Source organism: Vicugna pacos, chromosome 32, assembly GCF_048564905.1.
Source record: "Vicugna pacos chromosome 32, VicPac4, whole genome shotgun sequence".
Taxonomy (NCBI): Eukaryota; Metazoa; Chordata; class Mammalia; order Artiodactyla; family Camelidae; genus Vicugna; species Vicugna pacos.
In genome coordinates, this window is record NC_133018.1 from 17,296,300 (window position 1) to 17,312,788 (window position 16,489).

Consider the following 16,489-nt stretch of genomic DNA (forward strand, 5'->3'; position numbering starts at 1 on the left):
GACTCCCAAGACGAGGACAGAAGAGGTGACCAGCTCCCACCCACCCCTCTCTCTCTCGGAGCACACCCCTTTGCAGCCCTGAGCCACCAGGAAGAAGCCCAGCTACTCAGAAGCTACTGGAGACACCATGTGGGAAAGAAACCACAGAGACAGAGAGAGAGGCTCGGGGAGCCCGGCTGTTCACTTCTTCTCCGCCCCTGTGCAGGCGTGTGAGCGAGCCTTCAGGTGAGTCTAGCCCCCAGCCTGAGAGCCACTCCAATGGTTCAAACAAGCCATGCTGTCCCCAGACTGCAGACTCAAGAGTGAAATCACCGCTCTCGCTGTTTTGGCCACGCAGTAGGAGTCGTGTGTCACGCAGTAGTTACAGCTGGAGCCTGTGCTTGCACCTTCGGACCTGGGGGTGGTACTGACTCCGCTGCTGCATAGGCCAGCCCCCCATCACCGAGAATGATTCGGCCCCAAATGTCAATAGTGCCAAAGCTGCGAAACCCTGCCTTCAAGAGGGAGAGTCTGTATCGTGGATAATTCTCATCTGTAAATTGGGCAAAGACCAGCTGCCAACTTCCCCTTCCAATGCCCTTCCCATCACTTTCCACATCTAAACATCAGCCCTCCCCACGCCGTGTCGACCTGAAGTCCCCATGCACCACCGTGGTCCTCTGCTGCCTGGGGAGGTGGAGCGGCAGCCACTCGATGAGCCTCTCCATGGCTGGGATGGCGCTGGTCTCCGAGGCTCGATACTGTTTGATCCATGTTTGCACCTGGCGTGGAATATAGTCCCCTGAGGGAAAGAGGATTAGAAAGTGATGTGCCGGTTCAACACCCTCCGGAGGTTTGGAAAATCAACCAGTGCAGTGAAACCCTTTGAAATGCTCTTGGCATCACCTTCCCATGACTGGGGAACTTCCCACATGGTACTCCTGCCCCCTCAATGTGGAAGCCCCTGCTGACTTGTTTTGGCTGGATCCCTGTGACCTGGGCATTGTTTCCAGCCACAGGGCCTCCAAGCCTGATCCCTGGCATTCTCACAGATCCTGTGAACTTCCTAACAGCCTTTACTAAATCCCTTTTTGGCTGAACAACAGTGGTTGGCTAAGAGCATGGACTCTGGGGCTGGACTGGGACTGCCGGGGTTTGGTTCCCAGCTCTGCCATTCTCTAACTGTGCAATCTCAGGCAGGTTACTTAACCTCTCTGGGCCTTAGTTTCCTCATTGATGAGATGGTCCTCATAGAGTTGTTGGGAGGATAAAATATGTAAAGCCCCTGCAACTGTTCCTGGCATAAGTACTACATGAGTATGTGCTATTGTTCAGATGTTTGCTGAGAAACTTAAGAGTTACCACAGCTGAGGAGCTTGGAAGTTACATCTGGGATCGTAAACTGGCGGGAGCTCTGGACTCACCTGGCTCATAGTCAAGCTTTTCAACTGATTTAGCCTCTCTGAGCCTCCACTGCTTCACCTGTATAAGGAGTGTACTGACACCCAAATTCCGGCGGACTGTTGTGAAGGGCAGATGAGATCTATATAACATGCCAAACACTGAAGGCTGCTCAATGAATGGTTACCATTATTATTGTCACTGTTACTTGCTTTCAGTTGACAGTTGTTAACTGTCACTATTATATAATTAATAACAATAAACAACACGTCAGGTCCCTGGCTGTAAGCCAAACCCTCATTCCTCCTCTGAGAGAAAACTGGTCCCCAGAGACTTGAAGACAAGGACAGAGGGACTGGGCTCCTCCCGTGGAGTCCCCTGCGCTTGGGGCATCCAGACTGCTGCCCTTCGGAGAATCCAGCAGGGCTGTCAGAGGTGGAGGTCAAAATCCACAGGAATTTAACTCAAGACAAATCACACCTAATTTAGAACTTCCAGTTTTTGGTATTGAGGGGGGTGTGATTAGGATTTATTGATTTATTGACTTACAAGGAGGTACTGGGGAGTGAACCCAGGACCTTGATGCATGCTAGGCATGCGCTCTACCAGCGAGCTACGCCCTCCCCTCTGCCCATTTTGTAATCTCATCAGCAGTGTTGTTCATTTCTCTTTGTTCTGGCAGGATAATGAAAGCCCTTGTGAATGCTGGAGTCCCTGTGCCCCAAGTTCTTGACCTCTGTGAAGATTCAAGGTAAGTTAGCAAAAGCATGGAGACAATTGTGATGGTAGTTATAAAACTGTGTGTTTGTCAAAATCCATAAAATGCTACACTTCAATACACCTGATTTAAATGGAAAAAAAAACTTGAGAATAACAAATGCTTGTAAAGACAAGGAGCAACTGGAACTCTCAGACTGAAAAAAAAAGCAGAAACAAACTCTACAAATAAATACGTTGGCATGAACTGCATCGTAAATATCTGTCCCTACCGAAAAGAATATTTAGAGGAAAGAGTGAAAAACAGAGAAGAAAGTACATGTTATAATACCTTTGGCTGGTATCAGAAAAAAGAAAGTGTCAAGTGATATGATGAGATAAAAGTTGCAGGAAGATTCCTCAGTCCATGAATGGATTTATCTCAGGACAAGATGTCTCCGTAAGCGACACCTTCATTTTAATGAAACTGGATTTCCAAGAAGGAAACTAACAAGCCCACCTCCCGTTTAGCAAACTGTTGGCGTGTCGACCTCTGACGTGATGCAAATCCCGAAGCACAGGCACCAGAGGAAACAGCAGCGCGACAGGTAAGCGGGCTCATGCTCACCGTGTTTCCCATAGTCCTCCAGGCCCGCGGCCTTGACGTCCACACTATGAATGTTGCACAAGACTCTGTTCATGGCAGTGTAGATGGCCCGCCTCTGGCTGGGCTCCAAGCCAGGCAGAGAGGGGTCTTTGTAGATGACGCCTGGGCAGTACTCCATCAGATAGAAGGGGGTGCCGATGACCCTGGGAGGGACACCGACAGGGTGCTTCAGTGGCTGGTGACGTAGCAGGCTGTTAGTCACGGCACTTTCTGTCCTGTGTGTATGCTTTGAGTGCTGGGTAGGAGTTCAGGCCCAAAGTACTGCAAACTCCCTTTTTCCTTTGTACATAAGCACAGGGGCTTAGCAGCACTCCTTCCCCAAACCAATCCACACACACAGCCCAGTCTGCACTTCCTTGCCAGCATGCCTCTCTTCTCTTCCGTCCACTTGTAGAAACTGGCATGGGATTAAGTGTGATAATATAGGAAAGCAGCAGCATGTTGAGAGGGGTGTTTGGAGTCATACAGAACCAGGTTATAACCTACCTCTGCCCCTTCCTGGCAGTGTGATCCTGAGAGACTTCCTAAGCCTCTCTGAGCTTTGTTTTTCTTAATCTGTAAAGCTTCAAAGCGCACTTGTGAGAATTAAGGGAGCAAATATATAGGGAGTATTTGGCTCCAATGATAAATATCCCTTCTTCTTATTGATGTTATTTATTTACATCAGCATCCAATAGTATGAATGGCATATAGACCACCGTGAAGTATTAAGGTTACACCACAAAATTTAATTAATCCACCTTTCAGTCATTAGAAATCAGTTTACTTCTCTAAAAAGTTATTTTAAAAATTTTACCATTATAATTATTTATCTTGACTTGAAGATGGGATTGATAATATATTATTAAATTATTAATAATTATCTTAAGGGTAATAATGCTGCTGTGGTTATGAAAGAAAATGTCTTTATTCTTAGATGTATGCTGCCTGACACTTCAAAAGGTTCAAAAATAATTTATACACATATGTAAAAAATATTTATGTATAAAATTATTATATAATTATTTAATGAAATTTAGTTAATTACATTATAAAATAGATATTACTTTATAAAATTATCCTATTATATGACTATTACTATTTCTATAAAATTATTTAATATATATAATACACACATACACATATATACACATACATATATATAGAAGCCAAATGTGACAAAATGTTAACAATGTTTTCATCTAGATGAAGTGTGAGTGCTCACTATACTATGTTTTCTTCTTTCAGTTTCTCTGTGTTTCAAATATTTTGTAATTAAAGCATTAGGAAAAAAGACACGGACACAAAAAGCATATTACAAAGCAATTCAAAAACAGTTCAGAAAATCCATAATAAAAAAATTAACAAAAATAAGCAACATGAAACTACATGGATTTTTTTTTAATGTTAAAAAAAGATTTTTTTTGCCAATTCTCATAAAAGCAGTCATTTATCTTTCAGGATAAAGACCTGTGAACTTCTAAGGGAGATTGATATAAAATCTCTTTTCTCTTCTACCCAAATTTTATTTGTCTTTACTCTAGCAAACCAGAGCTGGAGTTAGTATATGGGCTTTCCTCTTCTGTAGCTTAAATATGCAATGGAAAAAAAATAAACCTATACATTACCTTGAATCTTCACAGAGGTCAAGAACTTTGGGCACAGGGACTCCAGCATTCGCAAGGGCTTTCATTACCCTGCCAGAACAAAGGAAAATGAACAACATTGCTGGCTGAAGTGATGAGATGTTCTCAAAATTATTTTTCTTGATGAGGAGGGTATAGCTCAGTGGTAGAGTTCAATCCCCACTACCTCCATATAAACAAACAAACAAACAAATAAATAAACATATAAAACCTAATTACCCCCCAAAATTAAAAATTTTTTTAAAATTTTTAAATTATTTTTCTGATTTAAAATTAGTACATGCAGAAATTAAAATGGAACTCTAAAAAAAATTCTAAATAGGGAAAAATCTTTATGTATTAATTTGCTCACCAGTGTTACTTATAATAAAAAACTGGAAGCACCCAAAAGATACAGTGATTTTGAAATTATTAAGCAAATCTTCATATAATTACTTGTTGCAACAGTAACAATAATAGTAAGAGTTAACATTTTCTGAGTGTTTAGTGTGTGTTACGCACTCTAATAAATGCTTTGAATGTATCATGAATTCAAAGCATTCTCACAGTTTTGTGTTATGTTACTATTAGGATTCCCATTGCCCAGTGACACACAACTAGTATGTGAGTGATGGAGTCTGGCTTCACACCCAAGGACAGTAGGATTCCACAGCCCTGTCTTAATGATTATGCTATTACTACAGCCAATAAAACGATGCCGATCATAAAATGAAAATGTGCATGATAAAATTTTAATGAAACGATACATAGTAAACTATATACTACTTAACCAACTATACAGAGTGATATATTAACTATGTACTTTTTTAAAAGGCGTACGCGTTGAAACAAAAATATTGGAAAGGAACACATCAAAATGTTTACCATGGTCATGTTTTCAGGGGCCCAAATAATGTCACCAGGACCTATTCATTCTCTCTCTCTCTCTCCATCTCTCAGCATATCTTTCCTTGATAACCCCAGTGAACTTGCCAACATACCCCTTGAGATGGACTACTTGACCCAATATGGGTTTTAGGTTTGTTCCTGAACGCATCACTGTGATTGAGAGGATGCATTGTTCAGATTGGTCAAACTGGGTCTTGTACCCATCCCTGGAATCACAGTTAGGTCAGTCTCATCCAAACCACGTGGACCTACACTAAGGGACAGCTGTTTCCCCAAAAAAGGTCTAGGTATTACTATCAGAACATCTCTTCAGGTAGAGAAGAGAGAAAACAAATTCCTGAATAAGATTAGGGGGCATGATCTTATTTGAAATAATTTTGGAGAGTCATACTTGTAGTTTTAAATGTCTCACGGCACTTTAATGGAGGGCTGACTTAGCTCAGGGGCTGAGCTGCAGAGGTTAGGTGGGGCCAGCAGGCCCTGGGCTCTAAGAATTTACCTGAACTCCCTCTCAATTGCATGGGCAGATGGAAGGAGCGTCCCCGGGGGTTTCTTCCTCAGAACCAGTTGGTGGTTAGCCAGCTTGACATAGTAGGTTGGATTTGACTGCCCGTGATCAAACTGGAGGAGTTCCAATGGGCCTGCAAGTTTGAAAACGAGGAAGACTCAAACCAGCTCTGGAGGACAGATCTGAACAGACATTCTTCGAATGAGTGCTGCATTTGGGATGCAGAGCCTCCTGATCTGGGATGCACTATAAGGAAAGCACCTCCTCCCTGTGTACCAGATGTGACTGGCTCTCAGGTATACCCTGTCACACTATAGTGTGGCAAAGTTCACTGGATTCACACCACAATTTTCACTTTGTGCCGGTGTCCAATTTTGTCCTTCTTGCCAACTCCTGCTCCATGAAGAAAAGCTTTTTAGTTCTGTTTATCAACCTCAAGCGCAGTCATGGCAACCCATCTGGCTAAATAGAATGCTTCAATCCGAGGATGAAAAATGCCCTTGTGCGTCCCTCAGCCCATACTCGGCCACACCACGCCCAATGCTGGTGTGACAGCTGGAAAGAGCTAAGCAGAGGCCTGCAGCTCAGGAGATGCGACTTCCCACCCCAGCAGGCTGAACCCTTGCGGCTTCCTTGCAGAAACAGCCTAGATAACCCTCGGCTTCACAACTAGACTGAACTCTACACACAGATTCATTTCAGTTGGTCAGAAGAGCAGGACAAGGGAGTTTGCCTGAGTTAGTGGTGTGGTCACAAAGGGCCCCTCAGATCTGAAGAGGCTCTAAGCACAGTCTGATCACTGGAAAACATTCTCACATGAAGCTGCACATAAAAAGCCTTTTTCAGGGATCAAATAGATGAGGCCAACCTTTTGTCACCAGATAGAAATTTCGTCAAAAGCTCGTGAAGCACCTGTTATTCTGAAGGTGGAATGTGGAGAATGAGAGAAGGAATTCTGAAGAGATGGAGACAACTTAACACTTTGAATTCGTGCAGCGCTGAAGTTACCTTCACAAAACAAGCTATCATCTCAAAAAATTGGAACCACTCCAATGCCCCAGACACACGCTGCAGTCTCCAAGTGCCACTCCTCCGTGACAGCCCTTTGCAGGTGACAGCCACCATACTGCACTCTCAGGTGGAAGAAGGGCCAAGTACACTTTCCAGGACCCATAAAAAAGGAGGTTAATGCTTTTTCCCATGCAGAACTGAGAGAAGCTCTCAGATCCGCTGGGCCCAGTGGCTGTTTTCTTCACCCCGTGGCATCTTTGTCTCAGAGGGACCGAAAGTGAGAGCCCGACTGAAAGCCCAGCCTTTACCAAACTTCAGACACTTAAATACCTGTGGTTTGGGTCCCCAGTAAGTCTCTGAGGTACTTCTCCAGGGAGTCTTTTGGAATTTCCATTGTCCTTCTCACAGGGCGAGTGTTTGGAACAACCTTTCTCAGCATAAAACCCAGAAGAGTTTCCAGTTCCTTTACTGCAGTCTCTGGGTCATTAACCTGGTTTCAAAGAGAACACTGAACATGGACCACCAGTCAACCCTGACCTCTCCTCTTGCCTGTTCTCTAAGAGGGTCATATTTTAGACAAATATTCAAAAAGTCAGTTCTCTGACAAAGGACTGTGGAGCTAGGAGAATCAGCTGCTGAGGAAGCTGCAGAACGAGTTCCTTCCTCCCATTTAATTCCTAACCACATTAAACTTTCTTACCTGCTAGGAAGAGCGCTGGTTAAAAGTCCATCATACTCCCTCACGCCAGGAGGGAATATTACATAGTAGCATCCACTCTGTCCCTGCGGGCCTGTCAGCTTCATAATGAAAACCCAGACTTATTAAGCTAGATGGAAGCCACCTCTAATGCGGCTTCTCCTGCTTCAAAGCCATGACCTGGGGTGGCCCATGTGGCTGGTAGCTACTGGCTCCCCACCTAGAACAGCGTCACCAGGCCAGTCTGTCAGCCCAATGTCTACAATTACCTCCTGTGTAACTCTTTTCTCAAACTGCCTTCCTAGTACTGTTTGTCTTACTCCCTATTAAAGATACAAGCAGCTAGTCACCTAGATTTCATAATTAATAAAAAACAAAAAGACCAGGGCAGCATGGGCAAAAACCACTAAAGGCAATTCCAACTATGAGTGTAAGAGGACTTCATAGAAATGCTTACACTAGTGCCTGGCGCACAGTAGGGTTTCAAAGAATAGTGACCATACCTTAATGGTGTGAATACCAAGGCTGGCAGCTGCTTTTAGATTCTGTCCAAGGTCGTCAAGAAAGATGGACTCAGAAGGCTGCAGGCCAAGCCGCTCCAAGCACAGCTTGTATATCCTGGGGTCCGGCTTGCAGACACCTTCCAGGCAGGATTCCACGACCTGAGCGAGGGACAGGAAGGAGAGATGGGGGCCCCTAAAAGTGGTGCTCCCGCATGGGCAGTGGTATATTTTTTTGAAAAGAAGAGCAGGAGGAGGACAGTTGAGATTTGTCATAACAAGTAACTCAAGAGTGATATGCTATAAAATGGTGTTTTTTTTTAAGTGGGGTGATTTGGAAGTATTGGGCTGCAACCTGAGGGAAGACTCAGAAAACCAAAGTCCTGGTTCAGACACAGTGACCTTATTAACTAAGCCATGATGGGCTTCAATTCCTCATCGATCGAATGGCAACACTAATGACCGTCTTACCTACCTGAATAGTTGCTGTGAAACCTAATGAAACTTGAACGTGTTCCAGAATGACAAAGCACTTTGCTCATGTAAGGTCATGTGGCTTATACGGAGCAGAAGGAAAGCTGTATGTTTCTGCTTCAGGGAAATTATTTTATATTTTTTTTTTCAGAAAAAATACACTGTTAACTGTTACAAAAAAGACATGACTTTAAAGTCTGTATCTCAGAAGTTAAAAAACAAACAGCCACACTCAACCTAGACAGATAATTCCCACAGGAGGGCTGACACCAAAGAGGTGGCAAAGACAAGGTTCCTTTCATGCAGGGAGCCTCCTGTATCCTGACAGCCTTGCTTCAATGTGCATCTGATGTGGAACTGGGGGGCTGCTGACGGCTCAAAGAGAGCCCTGAAAAAGCCATCTTGGTGTCAGGCTACCTCTGATCCAACAACCCCCAGAAGTCCTCTTACACTGTCCCCAAGGCCTTGATCTCTAGCAAAGTGGGCCTAAAACAGCCACAGAGGCCCTCTGATCCAATACCCTCTGGTCCACCCTAAGAACAGAACGAAATCCCTCACTCACTCCTGAAATGACCCTCGCTCTCCAAGACCAAGGCCCAACCTGAGGACCCCGAAATTCCCATCATTCAAGGCTGGAGAACTGCCCTTACAGGTACATGAATGTCCTGAATAAACTGGACCTCTCTACCTCTCTCTTCCTGGTCCCCTAAGGACCTGAATGAGCTAAAGGAAGACAAAGAAGCACCTTCTAAAGAAAACCTCAAAGGTGGGCAGCAGAGAAGCCAGGTATTTCAGATGCTAATCAGCAGATGAAGGGGCAGGAAACCAGCACAGCTAGCCCTGCTGAGACCAGAGATGGGGGGTGGGGAGCAAGCCCAGGGCAGGGGGCCAAGTCCGACAAGCAGACGGCTCCTCTCACAGGTGATTACATCTTGGGAAAGTGAAAACATTCTTGAGATTTAAGTTGGATAAGAGCCCTGGCCTCTTTCTATTCTATTTTGCAACATACAAACGTTGTGGTGATGTGTTTTACAACAATGTGAATACACTTAACACTACTGAACTGTACATGTAAAAATGGTTAGGATGGTAAACCTTATCTGATGTGTTCTTTTACAATAAAAAATATGTAAAAAAATTTTTTTAATTCAAAGAAAACAGATGAAGAGCGTTTTGAACGTCATATACAGCTCAGCAGAGATGGAGTCCTACAATATATTATTGGAGATATAGGAAAAGCCTCCAGTGATGATGGAGATCACAGGAGTGGTTACACTAGCTGTTTACTTTTCAATTTTTTTTTTAATTTTCCACCTTATAGCTTCAGAGAACAAAAACATTAACTATGATCTTGAGAAAATGGATTTTGAAAACTCCAGGTCTCCTGCAGCCCTATTATGAAAACTCATCAGAAAAGCTGTTGGTTGACAACATTGTAAACTGACTATACTTCAATAAAAATATTAAAAAAAAGAAAAGAAAAGCTGTTGAAAAGCACATGTCAGAGAGCCTGTGAAGTCTGAATAAACTAGTCCATTGTTTTAAGGAAGTTTACAGGTCTTCTAAATAGTTGACAGGCGCAGTTGTGAGCCTGGGCAACTTAATTTGTCCAGATGAAGATTATCCTGACAGCCACACCAGATGGAAGGAAATTTGGAAAATAATCACAATGTACTGAATACTTAAACTGTGTGCCAGGCACTATGCAAAGTGCTTTGCATGCAGTATTCTCTGGGATCTGCACAGCAACCCTAAACAAAGAAACTGCTATTCCTGAAGAAACTGAGGTTCAGGGACTCAAAGCCACCACCCATAGCAAGCTGTATAGACGGGATTCAAACCTGCAGAGGTCCCTGATCACTCCAGAGAAGGATGCTTGGAGGAGGGCTGTGCTGGGGGTGGGAAGCGGGGCGAACTCTGTCTCTGACAGGCTTTCTACGAGGAGGAGGAGGAGGACAGAGGAGGTGGAAAGTGAAAACAGCATTAGGTCGGGAGGTTAATTTCCAACCTTTGTGTTCTGAATTTCTGCTTGTCAACTGGACTAGATTTTATGTTCTAAAATAGCAGTATCCAATAGAACTTTCTACAATGACGGAAACACTGTATCTCCCCTGACTAATATAGTAGCCACTAACCACATGTAGCAACTGAGCACTTGAAATGTGTGTATTCCAGAGGGCCGGGTTTGTGCCTGTCACGCTGAACACGGGGTCCCTTCACACCTGGCCCGTGCCCAGCACTCAGTAACTGCTCAGTAAGAATCTGGTTTCCTGACTGAATGAAGCTTCAGCAAGTCATTTATCAATAGTTCATATCCATCCCAGGATAACGTTCTATATTCTCCTAGGGAACTGGGGACTCTCGCCGAAGCAACCTTCTGGCACAGAAGGCCACCTCCTGACACAGTATCTTCTCAGGTACTCTGACGTCTAGCCCTTCATGCTCTGTCCCATTCAGTGGCCACTGGCCATGTGATTATTTATTTACATTTCAGTTAATTAAGATAAAATAAAAACAGTTCCTCAGTGACACTACCTACATTTCAAGTGCTTAATAGCTATATGTGACTAGTAGCAACCATACTGGGTATTTCCATTGCTCCAGTAAGTTTTTGTGAACAGTGCTGGTCAAAGGATTAATGCCACAGAAATAGAAGGCCACATGGTTGGTCTTTGAAGAGCAAAGGTCCAAGGACCCATTAGCATGTGAGGGCTGACAGAAGTGCATGTGCTAGCTTATGACTAAGGTTCAAATCCAGAATGTAAGGGAGTCTCTAAAGGGGAGGTTTCAACCAGTTACCAAATCCCATAAATGTCTGACCTTGCTAAGAGCTCAGTGTATTTTAATGCTGCATCTTGAAGCAAAGACAGAGATTTGATTCTGATTGTTCTGGATCACTTTGAGCTTACCACATCAAACTGTTTCCGGTCCAGGGGCAAAAAGCTTTTCCCATCGGGAAGATAAAAGTTATTGCTCAGGACTGCAGTCTGAAGGCCTCTTGCTCGAATTTGAGTTATGGCCTCAGTCATCACTGGGAACTGCTTCGCCACTCGCTCACTGGTCAGCAGAGAGAAAAAGGAATCCACAGGCACGGAGGTCCTTGACTAAGAATGGGGGAGGGGAAAGGAGACCAGCAATCATTAAGAGTGAGAACAGCTTATGACCAACAGAGAAAAATACATATTCCTGGCTTCCTACCACGACTTGGTCATAAGAGACCAGGCCTTTGGCTGGCTGCCTAAAGGATACTGTGTCCCTCGGCCCTTGAGCAGACCTCTGCATATAAGGCTGTAAAAAGGGACTTGGAATTAGGGTTACAATAGTGAGGGAATGCAGCCATTTATATTAGTATTCCAGTTAAGTGAGTTCTTTATGTCAGTCACCTACTGTCAGTTTTTAAAGTATCAATACTGTGAGAGGATGCATTAAACTCTAAATGTGTATTAAGCAGATGTAATTTAATTTTTAATGATCCGGAAGACATTTAATGATTTTGTATTGCCTCAGCATCACCACTGTGAACTGAACTTTTAGTTTCTGATCAGTTTTTGTGTTTTTAAATTCAATCTGTGTTGGTTTTGAAAACTCTTATTTTATCATGTCCAAAATCTGCAAAGGCAAGTCTGCTATTTTACTTACACACACACACACACACACACACACACTTAACAACAGCTTTATCGAAATACAATTCATACACCATACGATTCACCCATTTAGACTGTACAATGGTTTTTTAATACATTCACAAAGTTGTCTAACCATCACTACAGTAAATTTAGAATATTTTCATCACCCTAAAATGAAACCCTGTACCCAAGAGCAGTCACTACCCAGTCCCCCACCAACCCTCAATACTCCTAGTCCTAGGCAATCCCAATTCTACTTTCTGTTTCTATAGATTTACCTATTCTAGATAGTTCATATAAATGGAATCATACGATATGTGGTCTTTTGGGACTGGCTCTTCTTTCACTTAGCATAATGTTTTCAATATATATATATATGTATGTTGAAATATAAATATAATTACTTATTTACTTATTTTTAAATTGTGGTAAAATACACATAACATAAAATTTACTATTTTAACCACTTAAGTACAGTTGAATGGCATTAAGCACATTCATTTTTGTGTAACTATCGCCACCATCCAGCCATAGAACTTTCTTTACTATATTTAAAATTCTATTTTACCAGGGTTATTGTGAAGGTTATGTGAGTTAATATAAATAAAGAGCTTAGTACAATGCATAGTATGGAGAAAAGGCTGGATACCATCACTGTTTTAAACAAGCTTTCTGATCAAAGCCATTGTGTGACAACTCTAGTTTCAGATGAACAACAGCTGATGCAAGGCCTAGTAAGTAGCATTTTTTTATTCATGTAGTTAGAGAGGAGTACCTGGGGATGGAAGAAATAGCTTAAAAACTTATAATGGGTTATTAGGTTTTTCCTTCTTTACTTGTGGTTTAAGCAACTTAATGGATGAGTGTTGCATCCACTATTCTAGGCAAAAAGAATATGGAAATTCAAGTATGTTTATCACTTACAATTTCAGAGCAAAGTCTCCCAAATGCTTGTAAGAAATCCTCTGTTGTTATCTCTGCTCTCATAAATTTCATCCAGGGCCCATTCTCACCACCTGAGATGAAGGCCTTCAATATAGTTCCGGAAGGGATTTGATTTTGTACCTCCCATTCTATTGGAAGTAAAACACTCGGTAAGTGAAATAACAGATGGACAAATGGCTGGGGTTTGGGGACCAGGGGAGTTACCATGCCAGTTCCTGTGGCATCACTGTGGTCCCAGGTGGGTTCTATTGGGAATTCTGAGAATTCTTTTAGCACTGACTGTTCAATAACTGAGACAGGCCTGAGTTTCAAAATGGGAAAAATCAAATTAAATCCCTGTTTCACACATCATCACAGGAATAAATTCCCAACACATTAAATACCCAAATCAGAAACACAGAACTCTAAAACTTAAAAACAACACAGAACATCTTTATGAACTTGACTTTCTTAGCCAAGAGTTACAAAGAAAAACACTTTTTATGATGATTTTGCTGACATCAAAAATGAAAACTGTGGTATAGCAAAAACATCATCAATAAAATAAAAGGGAAGCCCCAGAATGGAGAAATATTTGCAAATTATGTAACAGACAAAAAAGGTTATTATTGCAAAACAACAACAAAAAATGAGCAATTCACAGGAAGGGAAAACTGAATGACTAATTAACGTATGAAAAAAAGCTCAACCTGAATATTAAAATAACAAACAGAGGAAAAAAACCAAGAGACAGCTTCTTCAGCCATCACACTGACAAAAATTAAACAGTCTGATCATATTATTTTCCCTGAATACAATGACAAAGTGTTTGAGCTGTGCTCTGAATTTTTTGTCATGTGCATACTAAATTTATAGTAAACCAGTAGCTTAAATCAGAGCCTGGCAAACTTTCTGAAAAGGGCCACAAATGGACAGTATGTAAATGAATGGGCATGGCTGTGTTCCAAAAAAACTTCATTTTTATGGACACTGAAATTGGAATTTTGCATAATTTCCACACACCACAAAATATTATTCTTGTTTTGACATTTTGTAACTATTTCAAAACATAAAAACCATACTTGGCTGCTGAGCTATACAAAACCATACAACGAGCCAGATTTGGCCCACAGGCTGTAACCAACTGAGCGCTCTCTGGCTTAAATGTGAAAAAAAATATTAAGTAAGGTATTTGAAGTGATCATAATGCTAGTGTTTGCTTATTAAGTGACCCTTTGCATAGGTCACTTTAAATAAATGACGTTAGGAGTTCCAGTCAAGGAAAAACAAGGAGAAAGTAGAAGGTATTACCACTTTGTTCATTTTCCATCTGACAGATGTTTTCTGAGCCAGCTCTGAGCTGAAACTGGAAAGGTGATGTGACTATATCCCAGACCTGGGGTCCTAGGTTCTAAGAGCCCCACAGGAGAGATAGGAAATTAGGTGGCTGATAGGATTTCACAGGTGGAACAAGATAGAGATCTAAACTCAGGTAGAGGCAGTGGCAGTGGAGAATAGATATTCTGGAGGAAGTCAAGAAAATTCCCGCCCAGTGATCTTTATGTTCTCTGTGAAAGAGGAGATTGAGCTGTCTGCCAAGTATGAAGGTTTGGGGTGGGATAGTATGATTCCTGGGGGAGTTTGGAACAGTCCTGTGGTAAATACGAGAGGAATGAAAGTAGAGGAATAGAGAGGCTGAGGGCGACACTACAATTGGAGCTTAAAAAAAAGCTCACCTAGCTGGTTTGCATAGCTGGATAATTTTTCACCCAGGATCACAGAAAACCTGAACTTGGGTGTTTTTAGCCTGGAAAACTGTCCAACCAGCCACCAGTATAGGTCAAAAGGACAGGGATAGCTGTTTGGTCTTTTCCCTTTCCTGCTGGCTGGAATGACAATGTGATGGCAGGAGGTGAAGCAACCAACAGAGACCCATGAGGTACTCACAGCAGAGCAACACAAAACAAAGAACCCAAGGCCCTGATATCACACAGCAACATACTAGCCCCAGACCACAGACCTAGTTTTCATATAAAAGAGAAATAAACTTCTATCTTCTTCAGTCACTCTCGTTAAGAGGGGCTGACAAAGAAAGGATCAGAGACTAGAGGTTTGATCTTGTAGGTCCAAAAGCAGGTTTAGGGGAGGTGGATGGAAGAAAGAAGGTTGTGATCAAAGCAGGATTTCAGCATTCAGAAGTAGTTCTCAGGGATAGGTAGTTAAACTCTACCAGTAACAGTAACAGCAATAACAGTGGCAGCTCATAAGTAATTGAGAATTTAAGATGAGCCAAGAACTCGCTTTGCTCTTCAAGTGCTTTCTCTAGATAATCTCATTTAACCCTCCCCAAACCCCAAAGAGGTAGGTGCTGTCAATAGCTCTAATTTAATGATGAGGAAACTAAGACTCAGAGAAGTTGAATAATTTGCCCAAGATACTCAGCCACTTAGTGTTGCCTGGAATTTGATTCAAGAGCAGGAACAGTACCCATTGGGACTACACTGCTGCCCAAATGTTCCTCTCTGTGTCCTCCCACCACCCACCCCTACCCGGGTCTCCAAAAGCGAAAACAAAATGACGTGCTCACCTGCAGCCACTCTCCCTGGAGAAGGAATGAGAACTCCACCCATGTCAAAAATCACCGCTCTGTACGTGCCGCTTCCAGAATGTGTCCATCGCCGAGCTCCGTGGTGCCTGCGCTGGCTGTGTTTCAGGAAGGCTGCCTTCCAAGCCCGCTGGAGCTGCGAGGACTGGAAAAGCTGCCTTATGCACATGCTGAGGCCGAGGCTGTGGAAAAGAAGGAACAGGGCACAGGGTGCTCCACTGCCCCCAGTCCAGACATCCGCCCTGATGCTCAGGGTACCACCTGGCCATCTCCACTAACCTCCAACCAGCGCTTCAGACCACGACCAGAACTGAACTTGTTACCGAACAAAAGTTCATGTACCTGACGCACTGTGAGGCCAAACTGAAATGTAGGGGTCTGGAGCAGAGAGAGGTTTATTGCAGGGCCAAGCAAAGAGCACAGGCAGGTCAAGGTCAGAAAAACCTGAACTCCCAAGTGATTTGGAGGGGAATAGTATCCATAGGCAAAATTTGGGGTGAGTGACTTTCTTCTGATTGGCTGGTGGAGAGGTAACAGGGTGGTGCTCCAGGAGTCCTGTGCTCAGCCTGACGCTGCCACCCTCCACCTGGTTCCTGAAGAAGAACTCAAAGATATATATGTTTTATATATATGTTTTATACACACACACACACACATATATATTCTTTGAGGAGGAACCAGGACCCTGCCCCAAGGCTGCACTGTTGTTTCTTGATTGTTCCTCCCTGTCTCTGCATTCTCTCCCTTCCCTAAGGGAGCTGTTTAGATCTGCCCTTTGAAACTCAGGAAAGGAGTTTAAAGAGGCTGAATGAAACCTATTTCTTACAAACAAAAAACGGGGGACATGGAAAGGACTTGTATCAGGAAGGACCCCACAGGGTCCTG

General features: G+C 43.0%; 1 protein-coding gene across 5 annotated transcripts in view; it reads right to left on the reverse strand.

Annotated features, from left to right (window-relative positions):
- Positions 1 to 16,489, reverse strand: part of ACAD10 (acyl-CoA dehydrogenase family member 10) — a 35,960-nt gene that overhangs the window by 15,898 nt on the left and 3,573 nt on the right. For 4 of the 5 annotated variants that reach the window (XR_012066325.1, XM_006204838.4, XM_072953172.1 and 1 more), the window contains exons 2-10: positions 15,587 to 15,786; positions 13,000 to 13,148; positions 11,356 to 11,550; positions 7,976 to 8,134; positions 7,106 to 7,265; positions 5,756 to 5,897; positions 4,351 to 4,419; positions 2,705 to 2,886; positions 631 to 781 (exon numbers count right to left, since the gene is read on the reverse strand). Coding sequence is in view for 4 of the 5 variants with exons in the window: in XM_006204838.4 (XP_006204900.2) it covers positions 631 to 781; positions 2,705 to 2,886; positions 4,351 to 4,419; positions 5,756 to 5,897; positions 7,106 to 7,265; positions 7,976 to 8,134; positions 11,356 to 11,550; positions 13,000 to 13,148; positions 15,587 to 15,773 (1,394 nt within the window). In the remaining variant the exon portion in view is untranslated. The remainder of the gene's footprint in view (positions 1 to 630; positions 782 to 2,704; positions 2,887 to 4,350; positions 4,420 to 5,755; positions 5,898 to 7,105; positions 7,266 to 7,975; positions 8,135 to 11,355; positions 11,551 to 12,999; positions 13,149 to 15,586; positions 15,787 to 16,489) is intronic. The other variant, XM_072953171.1, reaches the window with a different exon arrangement.